Genomic DNA, 25,227 nt, shown 5'->3' on the forward strand with positions numbered 1-25,227 from the left:
CTTGGTGGTTTTGTTTGAAGAGGACCAGGGAGAGACGGCAGAAGGCACATAGCTACACAGGCACATGCTCCCTGCCTGTCACACATGGTGCCCTGGGCTACCTCTGCCAGCATGCAAGTCATCAGCATATACACCGATTTTCTTCCTAATGTATCCGGGCTGTGGCGTTGTTATTAGCAACAGAAAAAAGTCCCATAAGGAGGAGCCAGGCGGAAAGGGCTCCATTCTCCCTTGTTCTGCCTGTCCTGAGGGACACGGCGGACAGAAAAAGTAACAAAAAGGTGCCTGTGGCCCAAGAGCTTGGGGTTTGCACATACATGTGAGTCGATCCCGGAGCACGAGGCCTTCCGCTTTCAGCCCCCTGAGAGAAGGATCGGGAAGCCCTGTTCTGGGGCCCCTGGACGTCCAGTGGCACTCACATCCCGGAAGCCACTGAGACAGGTGTGCCTTCTCTCCCCTCCTCCTCCATTCCTCTCACTACCCACCGCCTTGCTCTTTCTCTTGCCTGGTGTTTGGCAGCAGGAGGAGCCATCAGGAAGCCCCCTACCCAGGCTGGGGTGAGCACCCCCCTAGGGACTGCAGCCCGGCTGCCCAGGCTTGGAGAAGAAGCGGAAAGCCGACACCCTCTAGCACCAGTGGCCCAGCCCTGCTGGCGCTCGTGCTGGGCTATTCCTGTCCTCCCCGTGTTCTGATGGAGACTCGCCAGCCCGGCCTATCAATGCCCCTTTGTACTCGCTCAAGAGCTGCCCTCCAACCCACCAATGGCAAGCGATCCTGGGTGCTGCCCAGCAACTGGCCTGTGGGCCATGGCCCCTGCCAGCCAAGACACCATCAGAGCCAGGGACAGGAAACACAGCATTTCAGGCTCCGCTCAGCACAGGCGGCCTTCACGGGCTGGGAGGGTGGTGGCCCTCAGTGTCCTCTGGTGCCCCGGCTGGGCTCAGCAGGGAGAACACACTTGCCATTGTCCTGGCCGCTCTCCTCCCTTGCCTCCAAAGCCCCACACAGATCAGGACACCTCGAATGCCCAGTCCTTCCTGTCAACCCTGGTGACAGGGAAAGAAAGAAGCAGAAGTCAGATGACACCCAGCACTGGAGGGAAACTCCGGAGGGGAAGACCGGCTGGCTACGTGTGCGAGCGCAGAGGGCACGGATGCGTCACTGGAGTGTGTGACAGCAGCCAGGGCTGGGCCAGGGCAGAGGGCACGGTGGGCATTCAGCCACCTCCACCCTCCGGGGTTTCCTTTTTGGGGCCTGAGGTCAAGGTCGCCTGAGACTACTGCTTCAGGGGTCACTGTCCCCTGAAAGACATACACAGGCCCTGCTTGCTTATCTGCTGCTGGGCTACATCTCGTGTGATCTGAGATGGGACCAGGCAAGGACACCGCTACTGTCGCCCCGATCTAACCCAGCAGGTGGATGTATCCTGGCCTGTGGGCCTCTTAGGCCTCTTTCCTTCCCAGACAGGTGTGAGAGTGCATCCATCTCTAACCTGCCACATGAGGGATGTGAGCCTTCCAGCAGCGGAGGATAGCTGGATCCTAGCGAGGGACACCTAGCCAGGCTCTGCGTGAGCAGGCTGGTGTGGCCTCACCTGTGACTACAGGTCAAGGGCAGCCCCACCTGCCCTTGTGCCTTAGTCCCACCGCCTACTGAGGGTAGCTGAAGCTCCTAGCAGGGGCATTGCTGGCAGCCTCGGGACTGGGGAAAAGCACAGGGCTGGGCTCAGCAAGCAGCCCCAGAGCCTCTGAAGCACATCCAGGTGTGGGGAATCTAGGCCTAGCTGGAGGTAGGACAAGAAAAGAAGCCAGCCCAGGCCAAGGGCCACAGGGTTCTGCCATACAGGGACAGAGGGTATGGGGCACAGGGTGACCACTGCCCAGCCTCGGCCTCCCCGCCAGCCTCGACCAAGTGCTGTGGGCCTTTGCAGAGGCCACCTCGGATCTGAGGTGGGCTGCATTCTCCATGGGAGAAAAGAAAAGGCTGGGTGGGCAGAGAGCTAGGCAGACACAGGGGGCTGGGGTTCAAGTCTGGAGTCTCAGAGGTGCAGGAACCCCCTTATCTGACAGGGGAAAACACCCTGCAGCCACGAGATAACAGCCCCAGCCTGGATCTCCAGGGACATCCACAATGACAGCTCCTTCTGAACTCAGCCTCCCATCCCAGCAAGATGGCCTTGACTCTGAATGCCTCAAGGATCAGAGTATCTGGGAGTGTTCCCAGTGGAATTCGGGGTGCAGCTCGATGGAAGAGCACCTGATGAGCATATGCGAGGCTCTGGGTTCCATCCACAGGAGGTCAGGCAGCCCTCAAGAAATCAAAATGCCAGAGGGAGACAGTCCTGCCTCAGCCCCCTTCACCTCAGCGGGAGGGGCTCAGGGAGAAAGGGCAAGGGGCACATAGTGAGGAGTGCTGTATGTGGCAGGGTGCCCTGAGGCCTCAGGGACTTGGAGGGGAGGCTCTGGGCCTGCCATAGGGTGAGGGGGTGGGGTTGGCAGCAGGAGGCAGCCCCCCGACATAGGACCCTACTCACAGTCCCCAGGGGCTGCCCTAAACACTCAGGCTGGCAGCAAGCCTGGTGGCAAGCGATCTGTAGACCCGACTCCCTGAGCAAGGGCGGCCACCCCAGCCTGGTCTGGCCTGCGGGGAGAGGAGGAGACACAGACCGATGCCACGTGCCAGCAGACGGCTCTCCTCCAAGCCACAGAGCACCTGCGCCTGGCCACCACCTTGCACCCACACTCCCCAGCTGAGGGCTCTGTGGCTGAGACAGTAGACTGAGCCAGGGCCAGGAAAGGAGCCGGCAGCCCCTGTCATTAGCGGTTGGCTGAGTGCAGGCTGGGCCAAGGGGCAGTTGGCATGGACAAACCATATGATCAGGCATGCCCTGGGGAGACCTGGAGCTGTGAGCAGTGTCCCTGGCACCTGGGCTCTGGGGTGAGGACTTTTCCCCCTTCCAGGCTGCTGATGACTGAGGTGCTGGGCTGGGACTACTTGGGGAGCAAGCAACACTGACAAACAGACAAGGTGCTTTTGGGCACTGGTCCAGGGCCGGGGACATGGGGGCAGGACGGAGCTGACCGTGTGGGCCTGGGTGGGACAGTGTATTTAGGCAGCAGCAGAAGAAATTCAGCAGTGGGACAGAGAAGGGGGGTTCCCCTTGTGCCCACGTGTGTGTGTGTGTGTGTGTGTGTGTGTGTGTGTGCGAGCATGTGTTACAGACGTGGGTCAGCGAAAAGCAGGCACAGGGGCTGAGGGCGGGGGTGGGGAGGAGCAGGGCTCCCGGGAAGGAGCCTTGGGGAGGAGTAAGCTGCCCAGTCACAGTGCAGCCTAAGTTATTTTTGCAAACTAGAATTGATATCAACAGTGAGGGTTGGAAGAAAACAAAATTACAATGGCCTCCAAGTGAGAGACAGTTTGTTTTCTTACATCGAGAAGTCCGGTCGCAGTTTCCCTCTGCCTTCAGCCCTGCTGTTCGTGGCTTCCACACCACAGGTTTCCTTGTGGTCCAGCACAGTGCCACAGTTCCAGCCATTGCATCCTGTTTCAAGCTGGAAGAAAAGAGGAAGTAGTTAACATCCCCTCTGTTCACCATCCTTGCCGTGAGGTCTCTTCCATCTGCAGAAGGTGGCTGTGGGGCTCCACCTAGCTGAAGGGGAGACAGAGCCCCTGCTGTGGAGAGGGAAGTTGGGGTGTAAGGCAGAGAGGGTGGGAAGGACAGGTTGAGGCTGGAAACAGGGCTTTGCTGGATGCAGATGCTCATGAATACAAAGCGGTGTCCAACTCAGCCTGACCCTTCCAGCCCCAGAAGGACATAGGGCTGAAGGCAGGCCCCGTGTTCTGCCCCATGTCCTGCTCCTCCCTGCCTCTGGGCTGGTCCCCCGAATCAGTGGGCTGCTCCCGCTCCTGCTGGACGGCTGCACAATGCTCCAAATGGCGGAGGCCTTGACTCATCGGTCACCCCCATGCGCCGGGAATCCACTGTATCTCTGACAGAGCGGCCACACCCGGCTGTGTGGTCTTGGGCACATCTCTTTGCCCTGGGGAATGGCTCATCATTCCCCTGCTGAGGGCTCTGTGGCTGAGAGCCCTCAGGCCTCAGGCTCATACCACCTGGCCTGTCATCCTCCCTGACCCCACCTGGCCCCTGCTCCATGGACCCTGCCTGGTGACCTTGGAAAGTTCCCTGGCCTTGGAGCCTCCAGCACCCTGTCTCTGGCATGGGCAAGGTGCCTTGGATCCTCCTTCAAGGCCAGGCCTTCCTTCCTTTGTCGCCACTCACCTCTCTCTTTGGTCACGACCAGGTCAGAGCTGTGGTCCCTGAAAATGTGGTCCCTGCTGGAAATGCAGACCCCAGCTGCCTGGGTGAACAGGCTTCCGGGGTGCATAGGGGCAGGCAGGCCGCGCCCAGCGATGTCAGCGCTGCAGATGCCCTGGAGGTGGGCATGTGCGGGCGGGCAGCCGCGGGCAGGCCGGGGCAGGAGCATACTCGCCAGCTGTCCCCTGCAGCGGCGCCCTCCAGGCCTTTCCAAGGTGGAGGAGCCCAGGCACAGCCATCTGCCAAGACTCCAGCGTGCAGCCTGCCCATCAGCATCTGAGGCATTTGTCCCTGTTCTCCCAGATCCCAGGGTCACCTCTGTCCTCCATGGTGCCATGGGTGTCAGACCACCCACACTCAGCCCTGCTACGGGCAGTGAGATGAGGAGACGCTGGCCTTTGGTTTCCACCCAGGGTGATGAGAGCCAGCCAAGCCCTCTCCAATGCAGCACCTCTGCAGGCAGGAACAGGTAGGGGAGACCTGGCCTTCCCCCCATGAATCCCCCAGAGGAGGCATGAACTCCTGAGGCCCTGTCATTTGGTCAGGAGGACGCAGCTGGCTACTAGAGGCATCACTGTGACCAGGCAGCTAGGAGTGGGACCACCATGGTCCAGCATGCAATCTGCACAGCTTTCTCATCTTACAGACACCAAAGAGCTCAGAAGGAGCTGAGGGGAATTCACTCCACAACCCGGAAATTATCCACTGCTTCTGGTCATGGGGACTGTGATGCATGAATCCCCCAGGCCGAGGGGTCACAGCCTGAGACACTGCTGACCATGGGGTGCCAGCAAAGGTGCCCAGTGTCCTTACTCAAAGACACCAGTGTGTCTGTGTGTCTACTCCTACATTCACATGCGTGCGTGCACACACCCACAGAGACAGTGTCTTTCCACTGCAGAGATGGGCTCAGCCATGTCCCTTCTTAGGACACTTCCAGCAGTCAGTTCAGGGCCAGTGCCAAGGAGCTGGCTGCGGATGGCTCGTTTTATCAGGGTTCCCCAGAGAGATCTTGAAAACGTGTGGGCAGGGAGAACACAGTCCCTTTAAGATGTCCTGGGAGGGATCCAGCAGACAGTAGCTTTGCGGCTTTACAAGCTGATGACACAGCAACCTGGGAAACTCTTCCCTGTGGGAGAAGAAAGGCCCAGGGACAGCGGAGGACACTGAGGCTGGCAGGCAGAGGTCTCAGACACCAGCATGAAGTGGAGTTGCAGGCACAGAGGCCATTGCCCAATTTTTATTTTAGATCTTCCTGGGCTTCCTTTCTTTGGGAAGGTGAGTGTGATAAACTCACAGCCTGGGGGAACCTCTGGGGCCCCACCAGTGGAGTCTATCCAGACCATGGAAAAGGGACAGGCTCTTCCTGTGTGGATGGCACCAATATCTAACGACCCTGCTCTTCAGCGGCTTGTGACCCCTGTGACAGTGACCACTGTTGTTGCAGGCCACTTCCCAAGGCCCTGCCAGAAAGATTCCTGTGGGGAGGGCTTCAGCACAGACAACCTCTCTCAGCCTCAGTTTGCTCAACTGCAAAGTGGGTCGCAAACAGCTCCTCCATGGTCTGGCCCTAATGAAGGCCAGAAGCCCATAGGACAGCTATCAAGGGCAACCCTATCCCAGATGCCTGCCTTGTGACACCCTCATTCTCCCAGCTGCTGTCCTGGTGGGGGGACTGCCTCAGCTGGAGGCAGTAGGATGGGGGGGGGGGGGGCTGCAGCCAGGGTGGACTTCCCTGGCCTCCTACGTGGCCGCCACCAACCCTTCAACCCCCAAATGGGCAGAGCGCTGAAGGATGGGCACTCAGGAAACAGGCTCAGAAACCAGGGGGGTCCAGTGGGACTACTGTACCCCCTCGCCCCAGCCTGACCACAGTACAAGTGGCAGACGTGCTACGGGTTGGACCAGGGCCTGGCCCAGGGTGAGCAGAAGATCTGTTTTCTAAAAAGTCCCCTGGGTGACTTGCATTTTCTGTGCTTTCAGTTTCTCTTACAGATCCACCTCCCCAGTGGAGGAGAGATGGCGGATGGGGGTGGGGGGCACATCAGGAGGCAAGGCTGGGCGTCCAGCCTGGGAAGGTGGAGGGAGGACAGGGCACTCCAAGGGTTGGCACCAACTTCCCCGAATTCTGAGCATAGCCTCCTGGGCTCTGTGCTCTCAGCTAAGCCTCAGTTTCCCCCATCCAGTGAGTGGGAAGATGCGGTCTTTTCTGGGCTCTTCGTCAAATGAGACGTAACAGCACCAAGCCCCTCACAGACCTGGCCTGGGGGCCTCCTGCCCACTCCTGTCTGATGGGGTCCCACAGCAGAGCTCTGTCTGTTGCAGCTTCCACTGCCTCCAGCCAGCCTGGGAGTAGGGACAACTGGAGTGCCATTTCTCACCCCTCTGCTCTTTTATCTCATTTTGCTTTTGCTTCTGGCAACATGAATGATTGAACCCAGGATTTCTCACTAAGCTACACCTGCATTTTTTTATTTTCTTATTTTGAAACCAAATCCCACTAAGTTCCTAAAATGCTCAGGCTGGGGTGGAACTTATCATTCCTTCTGGCTCTGTGACTCCAAATTCTGGGATCACAGGTGCCTACCACATCAGACTGTTAGTTCCTTTATGGGAGGGCTGTTATGGATCAGAAACTGGTGGGCAACTTAACACCAGCTAGATTACATCGGCATGGTGCTGAGAATAGATGTCCCACCTAAGGAAAGTTGCCAGCATAAACAGAGACATGGAGGAGAAGTGAGGTGTTGAGGCATTGAGGCATTGTGGGTTCTCCTATGTGTTTTTGTTTGAGCCGTTGGTTCTGGAGAAGCTCTGGTCCTCACATCGAGCATTGCTTCCTGGCTCCAGGGTAGATGTGTGCTGCTTGGTCTCCAGGATGAACCCGTCACGCTCGCTTCCTGGCATGTACCCGACTGTGCTTCTCATGGGAGGAGCTCAGGCCTCCGTGTCACTGAGGATGGCTGTGGTGCCTTTCAGGACATCCCTGGTCTTTGTTGTGAGTGTGACTTCTCGGCTCCAGTGTAGAACCCTCAACCTACCAGCAAACCTCGCTGGCATGGACTTTCTGGCTTCTACCGCTGACCTTTGGGCCTTTCCAGGCTCTGATCTGTAAAACATATTGGTGTGAGTCGTTGTGGGCTCTAGACCTCCAGTTGGACTCATGGGAGGCACTGTCAGGGACTCTAGGTTTTCATCTGGACTCATGCAGGACATTGCTGTGGGATTCAGGACCTTGGCTGAATATTCTATGTCTTTGGTGTTGTGGATAGATTTCCTGCACTAATGCTTTTTCTGGGTGACCATCATAAAATAATATTATAAATTCCATGTCCTGATTTTAACTGTTCTCCTCACAACCCCTGACTACAACAAGGGATAAAAGAAGATCAGGCTCCTAAGACCTTGACCAAACCCCAGTCTCATGCTGAGAGCACAGGAGGGTAATGTTACACACAGGAAAGTGAAGTTACTACAGGCAGCTAAGTTTGATAGAAATCAGTGGGGGACTGAACACTCAAGGAAGACAGCAGAAAACACGAAGGCTTTAGAACCCGGGCTGGAGGTGCACCTGTTGAAGGCCAGGCCTCAAGATAGAGATGTAGGGCTGGGGATTTAGCTCAGCAGCATAAACGCCTGCCTTGCAAGTGCATGGTCGTGAGTTCAATGCCCAGTACCAAAAAAAAAAAAAAAAAGATAGAGATGTAAAGGCCCACACATCTCCCTAAGGATAAGCAGGAACTTGGAACTATAATTGGTATCTCCTGGTCCAGTGAAGTCCAGATAAGATATCAACCACCGAGCAGGTGACCAAAGCACCCAAACCCATTCCTTCCCAAAAATGCTCCTTCCACATACCTGCCCTACTGAGTGGCTATACTTAACATCTTATTGGTTGGTTACAGTTTAACCCACACTATACCCCACCTTATGATTTGGCTGTATAAAACATTCCTAGATACACTCATCAGTAACCAATACACTAACACAGTTCCTACAGAAATGACCTTGGTGCCAGCTTGCTTTCAGGTCCCCTCCTGTTGCTCAGCAGCTATCTCTCAATAAAGCTTTCCTGCTGTTAACCTCTGTTGTTCCTTAGAATTCCTTCTACCATTTTGGGGGACATGAAGTTGTCGTATCAGGTTGGGAGTTATACTTTCCTTTGTATCAAATCCAACACCTACCTGCCTGAGCCCACCCCAGACTAGCCAGAGTGCAGGTGTCTGCTGGCTACTTGAGAGGTTCTGGAGAACCATCAGCAGACACCAAAAGACAATGCACAAATCTGGGGTGCGGGCGGGGGTGGAGGTAGGGGTGGGGAAAGATATTAAACTGCAGCTGCGTCTGACATGAGGTGGGAGGGAAAGACACACAGTGTCCTGTACTCCCCAGCTCCTGCGGCCTGGTTTGGTCCTGCAAGGCCATGTTCCTTGTGTCTGTTCCCACCTGGCTTCCCAGGCCCAGGGGAGGTTCCAGGATGTCCTAGGAAACAAAGTCTGACTGAGCTGAGGCTGAAAGAGTTAGCAAGCTGTGCCTGCCCAGACGGCGGGGCGAGCACTGCGAGATCCTGCCTCCCTCCTGGACACTGGAACCCACTCCACCTCCTTCCCAGCACCATCTGTGGGGGAGGCCTTGGGACTACCTTCGCCCAAGCAGGAAAACAGAGGCTGGGCTGGGCTGGAGGCACCTACACCACCAGGGTGCGTCTTGCCGGGGTCAGAGCCACACGCGTGATCCCCACGCCCAGAGCGCTGAGAGCCCGGCAGTCTCATCCCAGCGGACCTGTGTGCAGAGGGGTCGCGCCCAGCTCGCTCGCAGTTCTCTTCCGGTAAGGGGCGGGGCCGGGACGGAGGGGCGTGGCTGGGGAGGGCGAGGGGCGGGGCCGCGGCGGAGAGGCGGGCGGAGGTCCGGGGTCCAGGCCGCGGCGACTCTACTCGCTACTCGCTCAGGCTGGAGCCAAGCGGTCCGGCGGCTGCACCATGGACTCACGCACCGAGGAATACGAGCTCAATGGCGACGTGCACCCGGGCTCGCCCGGCTCCCCGGACCCCATGGTAAGAGCGCCCCCAAACCTGGCGCTGAGCCCTTGCCCCGGCGCCGCCCTCTCTCGGTGCAAGCCCTAAGCGCGTCCACTCTGCGGGGTGCCGGGGACGCTGTGCCCCGGCCCAGCCCTGCTGGTCCAGAGCAGTGGCCGCCGGGGCTCCGGGCACCCCGGCAGGGACGCGGGGGCGCGCTGGATCCAGGCAGTGCCCGCTGCGCTCTGCCTGCCTCCACGCCGCCTCCCTAACTTCCAGCCCCCGGGCCATCTCCTGGTGCGCCACGGGGTGGGCGTGGAGTCGCCGCCTCCGGGATCCAGGCCAGCGTCGGGCAAACGGTTACGTCACACTACCCATGCTGTGGTGTTGAGGAAACCCGGGCGCGTGTTGTGGCTCCATTCACCTGACTTCCAGACACAGACGTCACCCACCAAACCCCCCCTCCGCCCCAATGCCCACCCGCGGGCTGTCCAGAGCCTGCGCCCCACATTGGAGGTGCTCCCCTCCCTGAACCCCCCTTCCCCTTGTCCTTCCTGCTCCAGCCAGGGGCCCTCGCATCCGGGGCCCTGGGGCCCTGGCAGCTTCAGCCTAGTGCCCAGCCCTGACCAGCGCAGTTGGACCTGGCGTGGACCTCTGGAGAAATGTTGACTTTGGGCGTTCTTTCGTTTTCCGACCCCTCTAGGGATGGGGGTGGAGAACTGGGGCTCGGCTGGGATTTTCCAGGCGTCCTTGGGGCGTGAACCACTCTGGGGCAGTGACATTTTGCCTGGGTACTGGTGGCCAGTTCTAAGCTCACAGGGTGGTGAAAGGCCAGGCAGGGAGGGATGGCCACAGGAACCAGGGCTGGGATGAGCCGTGGATGAAAGGAGCGTCCACTCACCATTTAGGTTTCCCGTGCAGAATCTTCAGAAGGGAGAACAGATGATCCCTCTGCCCTCAAGGTCACGTGGGAAGCAGAGCACGGGCAGAGGGCAGGGGCTTGGAAGCAGGTTAGGGGGACCTATCCTTGGTCTTGCCCAGGCTATGGCCTCCACCTGGCACCAGCTTTGTTCACAGCAGGGTGGCCTGTGCTTCCTGGGGGTTCTGGGTGCATCTTGGGCCCCAGAGGATTGTGTAGGTTGCTCAGGGGTCACTGTATTGGCTCTAGGGACAAGAGAGAGGGAGATGGAGTCTCTTCCCACCACCCTGTCTATCCCGGACAGCAGAGAGGGGCCCAGAGGGGCAGGCGAAGCTTCTGGTAGAAATGCGGCATTCCCGGGGGAGGCCTTCCTGGGGGGCAGGGGATGTTAGCACAGGCTCCTGAGAGCTAGGCGGGGCAGAGTAGGCAGGTGAGGCCTTCTGAAGAGTGTGGAAGGCAGGAGCAAAAGTTGGACAGCTGAGTGTGCAGAGCCGGGTAGGAGGTGATGGGCTGGGAGGTGGACTACACAAGCGAGGTCCCATCCCAGGCCGTGGGAGTCCTGGGTCCCAGGCAGGAGCTTCCCGCCCTCGACTCTTGCTATGGCTTAGTCACATCGTGCCAGCACTCTGTGCCTCAGTTTCTCACCTTTGAAATGGAGGTAATAACAGCGCTCCCTACAGTGAGAGTCCTGGTGAGGGCTATGTGGTTGATGTACAGGAAGTGCTTAGAGTGGGGTCCGGCCACTGCTGCGCTGGTGGCTTCCTGTCTTCCCACTTTCCAGGTCTCCTCTTGGAGTCACCTCACACTGAGCTGGCCTCAGAGGAATGGTAAACATCAGTTTTAATGTGGAAGTTGTCCGCAGCTGTGGTGTGCCCAGGGCATGACTTGAAACAGTTTTCTATTAGACACAGCAGGAGTCAGGTAGCCAGACTGTAGCTGGTGCACAGCCCTCTGATGCTAGCCACAGTCTCCTGCCCCTCACAGCCCCCACGGTGAGGTTCCTGGGCCGCACTTAGCCTCCAGGCCACAGAATTGTATCTTCCATGCCCACTGACTGTTGGGGCCAGGCGTAAACTCAGCTGCTAGGGGAAGCATCTGCTTTCCCTCATTTCTGCTTGCCTGGCAGTTCCTGAAAGAGGCAGGGTCATAGCCAAGTTCCAAAGGCAATGTGGATGGGCCTCTGGGTCATTCCTGGTTAGCGCAGAGCCCACAGGAAGTGGGCCTGCCCAGCCTGGCCCAGTTCATGGCCCAGCTGCCATGGGGACCCACCCTGTGCACTTCCGGCTGAGGTTTCCTGCCAGGAATAGACATGCAGGGGCTGCAGACCCTCAGGTTCTGCTTCCTGTGATGGCCAGGCATTGACAGGGCAGGTGCAGGCCTCAGACAGCCCAACTCCCCAGCTAGTCCTGGCCTGAGACAGGGCCTTGTACTGAGCCTGGCCTGGGGGCAGCTGACAGCTCCTGCCCAGCTCAGGTGGCCCCCAGGCGTGCTATGTGGGAGTCAGTTCTCAGCTTCTCCCACCACTCCCGGTACCTAAACAGCCCCAGAGATAGGCAGACTGGATCAGGTCACCTAGGACAGCAACTGGCCGTGAGGCCACTCAGCCCTGGAACCCTTACTTTTCCTAACTGCTGTTTTCGTTGTGTGTAGCTAATTATGAGTTGGCGGGGCTCTTTGGTGAAGGGGAAGTTAGCCCCACGGGAGCTGGAGTTGGGATGATGGGGGAGTGTGACGGCAGCTTCTGCTGTTCTCCCCACGCAGGCCCCAGAATTGTCGTCTAGTGCTCCTAGGAAAGAAGTCCCTCTCTACCCCAGCTCCTGGTCTCACTAGGGGTTCAGAACTCCAGTGGCCCTGGTGACATATTAACCAAGGTGTTTGATCCTTGCTGGCTCGTGTCACTGGCATGGGGCTTTCCTAGCATGCTGTTGATATCCAGTGAGACCCATCCACTTGTCCAGCTGGACTCACCTGTGCCACTGTCACCTCCGAGGCTTAAGGCCTGGGTACCCCAGGAGGCCTGTCGAGAAGTCCCTTTCCCATTCACATGAAACCCCTTCAGCCTCTGAGCCCCACTAGCCACCTCTGTGCTGGACCCAGTGATGCATGTCCTGGTAGAGCACGAGGCCTGGGCGCTTGGCCCAGGCTGAATTGTGTTCTGCCGTGGAGATGCTGTGGGCAGGCACTGCAACCCTCAGTGTTCCGGTCTGCAGAGAAGGGAAGTAACGTGCAGAGGGGCTTCCCCAGCCCTGAGCCTGGGATCCAGCCTGCACTCCTTATGCCTTTCTGGGGGAGGGTCTCAGAGCCCAGGCCTCTGCTGGCCTTGGGACCCCAGGCCATCCACGGGTGTTTGCTGCACAGCTGTGTGGCTCACAGGGAGATGGAGGCTTAGTCTGGGAAGGGGAGCCCTTGAGAACTCACCCCAGCCCCCTTGGTAAGGACGGAGGGGACAGTGCTTTCAGCCCCAGAGCTCTGAGTCCCAGGCTCCGAGTTTTAATCCCCCACATCCCTGGCTGTGCGCTGCGCCACACCTCAGGGGAAAGCAGGACCGGAGCCCCTGTGACCGCATGCATGGAGAGCCAAGGTCAGGAGCTGGAGCCTGCAGCACTGCTGCCAACAGCTCCTTGTGACCGTGCGGCAATGAAACAGGCAGAAGCACTCAGGGCGAAGAATTCTTCCAGCTGAGCACAGAGGCCCTTGGGAGCCTGAGGCAAAAGGATCCTGAGTTTGAGGCCAGCCTGGGCCACTTAGTGAGACTCGTCTCAAAATAAATAAAAAGGGCCTGGGAGTACAGCTCAGTGCTCACTGGGTTCAACCACAGGATGCAAAGCCAAAAATCTTTCTCCCACTGAGAGGCCACCAACTTAGCCTAGATGTATGTGTATGTTTATGTATGTGTGGGCATAGCTTGTACATGAACGTGCAAGTGTGTTGAGTTGTGTGCACATGGGCATGAGAGTTGGATGTATGTACACATATGTATGTACAGTCTATGTTGGGTGCATGTAGTATTGCAGTGTTATATGTGTGCATATTATGTACATGTGTGTATAGGTTGTGTGTTCAGAGCTGGTGTACATGTAGGTCTGTATATATCGGCATGTTTGTGTGTATGCAGATATGTGCAGATGGAAGGTATAGATTTTGATATGAAGTGGTGGGCATGTGTGCTCACCATGTTCATGCATGTATGTACATGTGTGTATGCATGTGTCTGTGGGTTTCTGTCTGCACATGTGTCTGTGTATGTGCACATGACTGTTTCTGTATACGAAACCCCTCCTCCAAGAGGCTCACAGGGTCTGCCTCTGGCATTTGCCCCCTAAGGACAGATCCCATGTTCAGAGGAGCCCTGGGGCAGCCCTGGGGAAGGCAGTGTGGCACTTTCAGAGCTTGTGCCTGCTGTGGACCTATGATTTCTGGGTGCTCTGCTCCCAACAGGGTGCATACATTATGGGCATGGCTAGCTGGACCCTTTGCAAGGGCAGAGCTGGGAATGACCTCAGAGCGGGGCACTGGCAGGTCCTGGCTGTCTGCATCCAGACTCTTGGCAGCTGGGAGGGAACAGCCACTCCCTGGAAAGTCCAAGGAGTGTGGCCACCATAGGGCCTGGTGGTACACTTGCAGGGACCCCAGTGCAGCACTGGGGCTACAAGACTGGCACTGGTGGCCACTCAGGAAGGGGCAGCTTTCCATATGCACTCTGGAGTCTAGAATTTTGTTTTGTTCTTTTGAAATGATATCTCACTATGTCATCCAGGCTGGCCTCAAACTCAAGGCAGTCCTCCTGCCTCTGCCTCCTAAGATTGAGATTAGAGGTGTGTACCACCACACCCATGTAGAATTTTGACCCAGGTGAACTCATTGGCAGAGAGCAGCTGTGATGCCAGAGGCAGGTGGCTGAAATGTTCTGGCTGAGGTACAGGCAGTAGAACCTATCTATAGTTCCCAGCACCACCCTCCCTTACTCCTGGATACATTGTTTGAGATGAAATTTAAATTTAACAGGATCAAAGCAAAGTCCCCACCCTGTTTGCTTTCTGTGTCAGCTGCTCTGCTCCACACTTTCCAGGTTGCAGAAGTGGCCACGTGACTGCTGACATCCACCTCCTTTGGCACCAACCTCCTGTCCTGCATCTTTCATGAGTCTGGAAACAGAATCTCCCAGGGGCTCAGGAGGCTGCCACTGGCACAGGGCCCAGGCCACCATTACAACCCACTGCCCAACCCCCAAGGCTGCAGTGCAGTGCTGACTCGGGGTCACCAGTGAACATAGGACTAGGCCCTGGGCTGCTTGGATTTTCCTTGGTGCCTGGGAAGGGGTATGCCCGAGGAGGCCTGAAGTGGGCCAGCTGGATGAGCAGAAACTGAACACCCACAACTGCCTCGGAATGAAACACGCCGGCCTGAGAAGTGATTTTCCATGGCAGGAGAGGACCACATCCTGCCAGGGGAGTCATGGGACAGCCCAGCTGGGGCCCTTAGCGTGAGCGTGTATGCTGGGTGTGGTAGTGCATATCTGCAATCCCAGCACTCTGGAGACTGAAACAGGAGGATCACTTCAAGTTCCAGGCAAGCCTGGGCTACTTAGTGAGTTCAAGACCACCCTGGACTACATCTCAAAAAACCGCACTGTAAACCAACAACCACTATCATACTAAATGGACACAAATTGAAAGCTTTCATTCCAAAACCAGGACCAAGACAAGAACATCCACTGTCCTTACTCCAATTCAGTATAGTTCTGCAGATATTAGCTAGAGCAATTAGACAAGAGAAACAAAAGAAATAAGGAAAGGCTAGGAAGTTAAGTTGTTGTTATTTCCAGATGTTATGATACGTTACATAGAAGACCCCCAGAACTTTTACTTATAGAATTAACACCAAGTTCAGTAGTATAGCTGGATACAAAATGAATACTCAGACTGTCAGTAGCCTGAGGAAGCTGAAGTGCAAATTGAAGCCCAGAGAGAGTAAAAAGAAAAACTTCAATAAAGAAGGTGGTAGCAGATGGTGCCTCCTCCCTGAGGTGGATCTCACTGTACAAGAGGAGCTGTTGGAACCTGGGGACACACAGTCACGGTGACGATGGTGACGGCTGGCAACCCCAGAGGCCGCTGCAGAGAGACGCAGCAGTGGAGGGGAGCAGTGGACGTGGAGGACCACACTGGCTGGCACTGTGGGTCCTGATAATCCATGACTGAGGTTAACTAAGAGTCACACAATGTGTCATGGCACAGTGCCAGAGAACCAGGGACCAGGCCAAATGAGCAACAGCTTCTCATCCCCAGCAAACTGAGGAGGTAAGATCTCCCAACATGCTCAAAACTCAAAACCAGATACACTGGAAGATACCTCAGAGAAGCAGTCATCACCTAAGAGTCCTAAATACTAGCCGTAAAGCAACCCACCACAGGCAACTTACGATCATCACCCTAGGAATTAAACTAAAAAAAGAAATGAGAAGACACTGAAACAAGATGTAAGCCCAGACATCCAGTTCACCAGAGGTAAACCCAGGGCTCAATGAGGTGGGGCAACCTGAAAGCCCCCCACCAGGCCTCTCTGAAGTGGACACAACAAAGCAGCTGAATAAGGCTCTGTAAAAAATCAATAAAAAAGAAATAATCTCTCAAATAACTACAGAGATTACTAAAATACCATGCTTAGTGACATTATAGCAGAAATAGACCAAAAAAATAGACAAGCCTAAGAAAACTATGGAAGCAAAGCACAGGAAAAAAGGACTCCATAAAGTAGATTCAAGCAGAGATCCACAGAATAAAAGCTCCATTGAAAGTATTTCAAGCAGATTAGGCCAGTATGAGGACAGGGTCTCAGATATTGAAGACAGGCTTGCAGTCAGTGACCAGGAAAAGGAAGATTTCTCAATAATAGCAAGGGATCATGAGAATCAATCCAGCAGCTGCTAGATGAGACAAAGAAGAATAACAAGATTAATTGAAGTAAACAAACAAGCAGGAGAAACCACAAATGACATAAAAAAATGTTCACAGACAGCAGGACAGAAAATTTCCCATTAGAGAAAAAGAATTTGACATTAAGATAAATGAGACAAATACAACACCAATTAGCAATGATCAAAAACAATCTACAGCCAGGCATTTCATAGTCAAGATTCTAGAAATTCAACACAAAAATAGCATCCTAAAAGCTGTTAGAGAGGAGAAACAAATCACCTGTAGAGGAAAGCCCATCAGAATTACAGCTGACTTCTTGGCACAAACTCTCAAGTCAAGGAGAGCTTGGAGTATTCCAAGTTCTAAAGCAAAACAACTTTCAACCCAGGTTGATATATCCTGTAAAACTATCTTTCAAAATTAATGGAGAGGGGCTAGGGATTTAGCTCAGCGGCATAAGCGCCTGCTTGGCAAGTGTAAGGTCTTGAGTTCAATCCCCAGTACCACACACACACACACACACACACACACACACAAAATTAGTAGAGAAATAAGATACTTCCATGATAACATCTGAGGAAATTTATGACCACCAAATGAGTACTCCAAAATGTTCTGAAGGACTTTCTAGTAAGAGGTAATTAAGGACTACAGCTCCATGAACCCCAAAAGAAGGAATCTGCCAAGGAAGGCAAACAATTAGAAGGAAGGAAAAAACGGAGAAGCCAACAATAGGAAAATAACATGACAAGGACAAGTCATACATATCGGTTATAACCATCAATGTTAATGGTCTCAATTCAGCCAAGAGACACAGACTGGCAGAATGGATCAAGAAGCAAGATCCAACAATATGCTGCATACAAGAAACATTTAATTAAAAAAGAAATTAACGGACAAAGTCAAAGGATGGAAAACAACACTCCATGCAACAGGAAGCCAGAAAAGAGCAGGGGTAGCCATTCTATTTTCAGACAAAGTGAATTTCAAATCAAGACTGATTAAGAGAGATAAAGAAGGTCCTCATACAGGGAACAATCCAAGAGAAAGAGATAAAAATCATAAATATATATGCAACAAATACTAGTGCACCCAGCTATTTAAAATAATTACTAATGGACATGAAAAATCAAGCCCTAATACAATTGTATTGGGAGGTCTCAATACCCCACTGTCACAAAAAGACAGATCAACTACACAAAAAAGTCAATAATGAAATATTAGAACTAAAACTTTTGAACAAGTGAACTCAGTAGATGTCTGTAGTGTTCCACCCCACAACATCAGAGTACACATTCATCTCAGCTGCACACAAGGAAATAAACCATATGGTCCAAAATAGACCATGTACTGGCTCATAGAACATGCTAAAGTAAATGCAAAGAAGTTGAAATTATCCCATGAATACTATCAGACCACAGTGCAATGAAATTGGAAATTCATGCCAAAGGAAACCACAAGAACTTCATAAACACATGGAAATCAAATAGCACCATACTGAACACAGATGAAATTAAAGAAATTAGACAGTTTTTACAGTTGAATGATAATTACAATACAACATAGTGAAACTTGTGGGTCACAATGAAAGCAGTCTTAAGAGGAAAATTTATAGCAGTAAATGCTCATATCAGGAACACAAAGCAAGCTCATATAAACAACTTAATATTGAACCTCAAACTTACAGAAAAAGAAGAGCAGGTGAAACCAAAAGCTCGCGTAAGGAAGGAAATTACAAAGATCAGAGCAGAAATTAACAGATTGGAGACAAAAAACAGTACAAAGAATCAATGAATCAAAGAGTTGGTTCTTTGAAAGATTAAATAAAACTGACAAACCCTTAGCCAACCTTCCAAAAAAGGAAAGAAAAGACTCAAATCCACACAATTAAGATTGAAAAGGGCAAAATCACTACAGACCCTGAAGAAATCAGAAAACCATCTGTACCTACTTTGAAAACTTGTATTCTAATAAGTTGGAAAATGCAGAAAAATGGACATATTTCTAGATACATATGAATTACCAAAGCTGAATCAAGAAGATATAAAAATCCTACATAACCTAATATCAATAAATGAAATTGAAGATGTAATTAAAAACCCATCAACAAAGACAAGCCCAGGTCCTGATGGATTCTCTGCTGAATCTATAAGAAATTTAGGGAGGACCTAACACCACAACTTCTCAAACTCATTAATGAAACTGAGAGGGAAACAATACTTTCAAATTCATTCCTGGAAGCAGACATTACTCTGATACCAAAACCAGAGAAATACCCAACTAAGAAAGAGAATTACAGGCCCTAATTGATGCAGAAATCCTCAATAAGTTACTGGCAAACAGACTGCAGCAAATTGTCAAGAAAATTGTATACCATGATCAAATACAGTTCATCCAGGGATGCAAGGATGGTTTAACATACATAAATCCATAAATGTAATACACCATATTAACAGAGCCAAGGGTAAAAATCATATGATCATCTAAATAGATGCAGGAAAGGCTTTTGACACAGTCCAGGACCCATTCATGATAAAAACCCTACAAGAAATCGGAATAGATGGTCTTTATTTAAAAAATCAATAGTCTTCCTGTGCACAAATAAACTCCCTGAGAGAGGAATTAGGGAAACCACACTCTCACAGTAACATCCAAAAAAAAAAAGAAAGAAAAGCAGACAGAGAGACTCTGGAATCAGTCCAACAAAGGAAGTAAAGATCTATACATTGAAAATTATAGCACTCTGAAAAAAGAGATCAAAGGGTTATCAGAACATGGAAAACCATCCCTTGCTTGTGGACAGGAAGAACCATCACTGAGAACGGCCAAACTGCCAAAACTGTTACACAGATCTAATGCAATCCCTATCAAAAAACCATTAGTATACCTCACAGATCTAGAGAAAACATTTCTAAAATTCATCTGGAACCAGAAGAGACTTTGAATAGCAAAGGTAGTCCTGGGCAATGAAGGCAAGACAGAAGGCATCACAATCCCTGACTTGAAATTATACTACAAAGCCACAGTGATAAAATCAGTATCAGCATGGTACCCGTAAAAAAAAAAAAAAAAAAACAGACCTGAGGATCAGTGGAACAGACTAGAAGATGCAGACACAGCTACAAACACAACCACCTTTAACAAAGGGGCTAAAGGGGTCATTAGAAGACAGACAGCCTCTTTAATACATGGTACTGGAAAAACTGGCTTTCCATTTGCTAAAACTATACACATGTCTGTCACCATGCACTAAACCAAAGTGTAAATGGATCAAAGATCTAACTACTGAAACAGAAACACTAAATCTACTGGAAGACAAAGTAGGTAGAAATCTTAAAGACATAGGGTTAGGCAGAGAGTTCACAGACAAACTGCCTGGGAAGTACTTCAAAGGATCAACTGAGATAAGGATCTTAAAACATTTTTGCACATCAAAAGAAACCAACAGAGTGAAAAGAAAACATTTTTACACATCAAAAAGAAACCAACAGAATGAAAAAGAGTTTTAGTCAACTGTCCCTCAGACAAAGGACTTTTATATAGAACATATAAAGAACTGAAAAAAAATCAGACCCCACAAATTCAAAGACCCAATCCAAAAATGGGCATCTGAATAAATATGTCCTTCTCAGATGAAGAAATACAAATGGCAAATAAATATGTGAAAAAATGTTCAGCATCATTGGTCATTTGAGAAATGCAAATTAAAACCACACTGAGATTCCACCTCACCCCAGAAAGAATGACTATCATCAAAAAATCAACAAGTAACAAATGCTTGAGGGGCTGGGGGCAAAAAGGAACCCTTCTCCACTGTTGGTGGGAGTGTAGACTGATGCAACCACTGTGAAAATCAGTGCGGAGATTCCTCAAAACACTAGGATTGGAGGTACATTCAACCCAGCTAGTCCTCTTCTGAGTATTTTCCCAGATAAATTAAAAACATCATGCCATAGCAATATATGTGCACCTATGTTTATAGTAGCACAATTTGTAATAGCTAAATCTTGGAAACAATGCAAACGCTCATAAACCAAAGAATGAGTAGAAAAGATGTGTTTTGATACAATAGAGTACTATAAAGAAGAAGGCTTTTATAGGCAAATGGAAGCAACTTGAGACCACACTCATACGTGAAATAAATCAGACTCACCTGTGTAAACACTGTGTTGTCTTCCTAGTGTGAGAAACTGAAAGAGTAAGAGCCATCATCTCCAGCAGAGATTGTGAAAGGGAAAGAAACTGCTTCAAAGGCAGGAAGAAATGGATGAGGGAAAGGAGAAAGGAGGTTCTTAGCTAGTGTGTATATGTATAGTTCCTAAGATGATTACATTATTAATTTCTTTTAGTGCATTGAAAAGAACATTTTGTGCTAATATTGTTCGGCCAATTATTCATGCCTATATTTTGTAATGTGAGCAGCTACTTTGAAAATAACTATGCAATATATTAACCATTGTTAATTTCCTATTATCCTATTTTGAAACTCTGTATCACTCTTTCTTTTTCTCTTTAGATTTAAAAAACCTAGCCCTAAGAATCCCCAGAGCATAAGTGAACCTGGGAACAATGAAAGGTGTCAGAACAGAGGGAGATGCAGGGTTCCCCAAACAGATGCGCTGGGTTAGGGAGATAGAGGTGGCGCTGGGAGTGTTACCTGGGCCAGCGGGGCTGGACCCCAGTATCACCAGTGTTTGTGCACTGAGCCTCCTGTGTGCAGGACGCCAAGCCTTCTGTTGAGGGCCTGCCTTGTGTGTGGGGGGCTCCTGCCCGAGCAGCATGTGGCTAGGGAAGGTGGCCAGACTGCTGTGGTGACACTGAGGCCCAGGAGGCGGGGTGGGGACGGCAGTGGGGTCTGAGTTGGGCCCTGCCTAGAAAGGGCCTGTGCCTGGCCTGGACTAGTGTGCTAGGATCTGCCCACCCACGTGGCATAGCAGCCAGGCAGCCATGCAGACCCCAAGGGCACAGCTAGACAGGTGGGCAGGGAGGAAGTCCAGGGCCTTCCCCTGGGCATTTTCCAGCTATAAACCAGACTGTGGGTGCTGAGGTGGCTGTTGGATGCTTCCTGTCCCTCTTCTGTCTCTAGGGAGCAGGTGGCAAAGGCTGGGCACATCCTCTTCCTAGAGTAACAGGCGTCTGATCGGGTGGGCGACAGAGCCAGCTGCCCCTGCCATGCCCTCAGCTGGGTCCCTCCAGCCCCACCCGCCACCCCCATGCACACGCCGCCCCTTCCCTGTGTCCTCCCCAGGTCCCCGCTTCCCCTGGCTCTGCTGAGTGTCCCTGTCCCCACAGCCGCCATCCCGTTGGGGCCGCAGGAACCAGCCCATCAACGTGAACCACTACGCCAACAAGAAGAGCGCCGCAGAGAGCATGCTGGACATCGCGCTGCTCATGGCCAACGCGTCGCAGCTGAAGGCCGTGGTGGAGCAGGGCCCTGCCTTCTCCTTCTTCGTACCCCTGGTGGTCCTCATCTCCATCTCCCTGGTGCTGCAGATCGGCGTGGGCGTGCTGCTTATCTTCCTCGGTCAGTGTCGGAGCACACGCCAGGGTGGACGCATGCGCGGGGTCCTGAGGGGAGGCCTGCTTCCCAGATGCCTGGGGCTTCCTGCCACCCACAGTTCCAGCGGCAGCACAGCAGTCCGGCTCAGCGCCCAGTGATAAAGAGTGGCCAGGTTAGGAAGTGAGTGCGGAGGGGACCCAGCCTCCGCTAGGCTTGGGAGGTAGGGACCCCATACCTGCGGACAGGTGAGCCAGCCGCACCCACATTGCAAGGCACAGCCATGGGAACTTCATGCTCCCCAAACTGGCCGTCAGAACCACTTCCTCTGCCTGATGGACAGACAGACCCACAGAGCACAGGCAGGCAGGAAGTCAGCCGGGCCCCATGGGTGTTCCGGGGCTCCACAGGCTGCTACCTTTTGCTGCCAGGACCCCCAGGGCTGGCCAGAGGCTCAGTTCTGGTCAGGACCAGTGCAGGCACCAACTCAATTCCAGCTTTGCCTCCTGGCAGGATGGCTTGGGACACGTGGGTGGACCTGCTGGGCCCTCTTTCTCCCAGCTGGGAAAGGGGGCCCAGCAGAGCTGTGGGCAGTTGGGTGGAGCCATGGATGGAGCACAGGAGGGACTTGGCACATTTGCCTCAGAAACCAAACCTAGCTGACTTGATGTCCAAAAGCAGTGTGGCCTTGGGTGTGTGACCTGCCTGGGCTTTGGCTCCTTGTGGGGAGGGTGGAGGACCACAGAAGGAGGGCCGCCCAGGGCAGAGGGCCTGCTGTCAGGATTTCAGCAAAACAGGCGGTTTCTAGCAGGGAGGGTGAAACCCACCCTGAGTGCGGTTGAGGGTCCTGTAAGGTCCAGACGATGCCCACATGGCCAGGGGCCTGCCACCATGCGGATTCCTTCTCCCCCACAGTCAAGTATGATCTTAACAACCCGGCCAAGCACGCCAAGCTGGACTTCCTGAACAACCTGGCCACGGGACTGGTGTTCATCATCGTGGTGGTCAACATCTTCATCACTGCCTTTGGCGTCCAGAAGCCTGTCCTGGGTATGGCAACCCAGCAGTAGGGGGTCCAGGTGAGTGGGAAGGAGCCAGTGTCTGCAGTTGACCACCTCAAGGAAGCTGAGGACCTGGTGATCCCTCCCTGGCCATCCCAGGCTCCTTCCCAGCCAGAGCACCCTCAGCCAAACCTGCTCAGCCCTGCCTGCTCGACACCTTGAGGTCCTGTGGTCACAGTGTTTGGAGGAAATGGGTTAGGTTGGGTTGGGTTTGTGGCGCTAGACACGGAGCCCACAGCCTCATGCCTGCAAGGCCAGCGCTGCACCCGGAGCCACACCACAGACTCTGGCCACCATTTAAACCCTGGAAAGCTCTTGGAGGGTGGAAGTTCCTTGCTGTTCCTCAGAATGATGCTGTGCTCCCCTCAGAGTCCCACTTAGCAGGTGACGCTTCATCCGAGCTCTCTTCTGAGAAGGCAGCCTCCCTCGGAGTCGGCCCCCTTGTGGCCCACTTGACCAAGAAAGCAGGATTTGGGGGTTTCTCATGGGAGCTCCCATGATGCCCATCTCCCTACCCCTGACCAGGCCTCAAGAAGCCTGCAGTACCCTCCCTGGCTCCGGTATGGACCCAGCGCAGACAGGGCTGCCCCATTCCTTGAGTATAGGTCGAGGACCCCAGGGTAGAAGCATTTCCCATGTCATGTTCAGCCTCTGCCTCTGTCCCAGCTCAGAGAGTGTGAGCGGCTGCCTGAGGGCACCAGCCTGGGAGGAAGATGAGCAGGGAGCCAGGGTGAGCTTCATGGAGGCTGGAACCATCTGTTCCACAGTGCACGTGGCGGAGAGCAGGGCTGTGCATTCCCTCACAGGCGACAACTGGGGCCCACCGGCTTGGCCTTGCAGCCCAAGGCTGCTGTGCTGCTGGTCCAGGACCTGGGTGGCCCTGCACAGCATCTGATTTGCTGTACAGCTCCTGCCCTGCCCTGGTGTGTGATGGGTCACTCCCAGAGAGCCCAGGTGCCAGTCTGCCCCTCACATGTGGCACCTGCCAGGAGCTGTCAGCAGGGGGGTCAGCACTCATGCATCTTCTCTTCTTTCCAGACCCTGAGAGGCACCTGCCCCACAGCTGGTCACCCTTACCTAGGACTGCACTCCCTTGAGATGTCCATCTCCTTACTCACAGCACACCGAGCCCACCAGGCCAGCACCTGGAATAAACCTCTGCTCCCACTGTGACTGCCATGTAGGGCTGGACGCAAGACCCAGAAGGACAGAACTGGGGAGCCCAGCTCCTGTCGCCTGGGAACATGTAGCAGGTCCAAGGACAAGCCGGACCAGGAGCCAGCCGGCCTCTGTCTCAGGACATTCCAGAAGGACAAGGAGTCACTCCTTCCCTTGCCAATACACCAGCATCCCCACTACCTGTGGGGGGCCTGCCGGGTCGCCTGGTGGCTGCTGCCTCTGCTGTCTCCTAACCCAGAGACACTAGGAGGCCCCCGTGGACCCACTGATGGCCTCAGGCTGCAGCCTCAGCGCCTGGGCTCTGTGGCCATCACGAGTCAGCTGCACCTACTCAGGCCCTAGACTGTGCTCACCCTGTCCTCCAGCAGTGACCTGGCTGAGCCCTGGTCCCTGCCTCGGGGCCCAGCTGCCCACTTTCCTAATTGAGAATGACCAATGGCTCGTGCTTCTCCCCCCATCCTGGGGTGGGTTGGGACCCCTCACGAGCATGCTTTGTAAGCCTCCGAGCACACAGCTCATCCCAGTGCCTTCCCAGAAAGTCGGGGTCAGGGACCCCTTTTGGCCCCCAGCCTGTCTCAGGATGTGGTATGGAGGCAGAGGGCCCTGAGTTGAGGCCCCAATGCCTAGCTGCTTTTTCCTGTCTCTTTTTTAATTTTTTTAAATTTTGAGACAGGGTCCCGCTAAGCTGCTCAGCTGGCCTTGAACTCCTTATCTTCCTGCACGGGCTTCCTGAGCAGCTGGATTGCAGGTGTGCGATACTGCAGCCAGCTGCTTTTATGCCTTTATACCAACACATAGAGAAGTTGGGAGAATGCCATCTCAGACTTAGGAACGTTTCGCCAGGTGTGGTCTCCACCGTCCCAGGACCTGCACCACTGGCCTGTCCTGCATGTGTGAGGAACACGGAACTCCAGGCCCCGGCCTCACGGCGAGGCCCCCAGCACTTCCGTGTGCAGCGCTAGAGATGGGGCCTTTGCAGCCCTCCTGGAGCTGGTGCATGGCTGGCCCTGTGCTCAGGGGCCCTCTGTGTCCTTTGTAGCAAAGTAATAAAAATAAACACCCTTCCAGGACCCTGCACACGCCACACTACTTCTTTGTCCAAATTCAGGGCAGGCACTTGCACGCCATCAGACCCTGTGATGTCCCCCAGCCTCGCCCAGGAAAATGCTTTTGGGACCACAGTCCTGGGCTGGAGGGTGGTTTGCACTGTGGCCACCAGCACTGTGTCCTGGTGTGAACTGGCCCACAGCAGCCAGATGTTGGCCAACAACACGTGGCGTGGTTCCTCCTCTGAGGAGGAAATTCACCCACATGGGGCTG

General features: G+C 53.6%; 1 protein-coding gene and 1 long non-coding RNA gene across 2 annotated transcripts; both read left to right on the forward strand.

The window, feature by feature from the left end:
* The first annotated feature begins 4,908 nt into the window (after positions 1–4,908).
* On the forward strand, positions 4,909–8,400 carry LOC134470861 (uncharacterized). The gene is made up of 2 exons (XR_010040049.1): positions 4,909–5,596; positions 7,169–8,400. It is a non-coding gene; the product is annotated as an uncharacterized LOC134470861 (long non-coding RNA).
* Positions 8,401–9,196: 796 nt separating this feature from the next.
* On the forward strand, positions 9,197–24,984 carry Ninj1 (ninjurin 1). Its single transcript, XM_003468173.5, has 4 exons — positions 9,197–9,372; positions 21,463–21,694; positions 22,583–22,746; positions 23,767–24,984. The coding sequence occupies exons 1-3, from the start codon at positions 9,298–9,300 to the stop codon at positions 22,735–22,737; spliced, it is 462 nt and encodes a 153-aa protein (XP_003468221.1). The 5' UTR covers positions 9,197–9,297; the 3' UTR covers positions 22,738–22,746; positions 23,767–24,984.
* The last annotated feature ends 243 nt before the right edge of the window (positions 24,985–25,227 follow it).

The sequence above is a fragment of the Cavia porcellus genome, unplaced genomic scaffold, assembly GCF_034190915.1.
Source record: "Cavia porcellus strain 051 isolate PalLab524CR breed Dunkin Hartley unplaced genomic scaffold, mCavPor4.1 scaffold_17, whole genome shotgun sequence".
NCBI classification, from domain to species: Eukaryota; Metazoa; Chordata; class Mammalia; order Rodentia; family Caviidae; genus Cavia; species Cavia porcellus.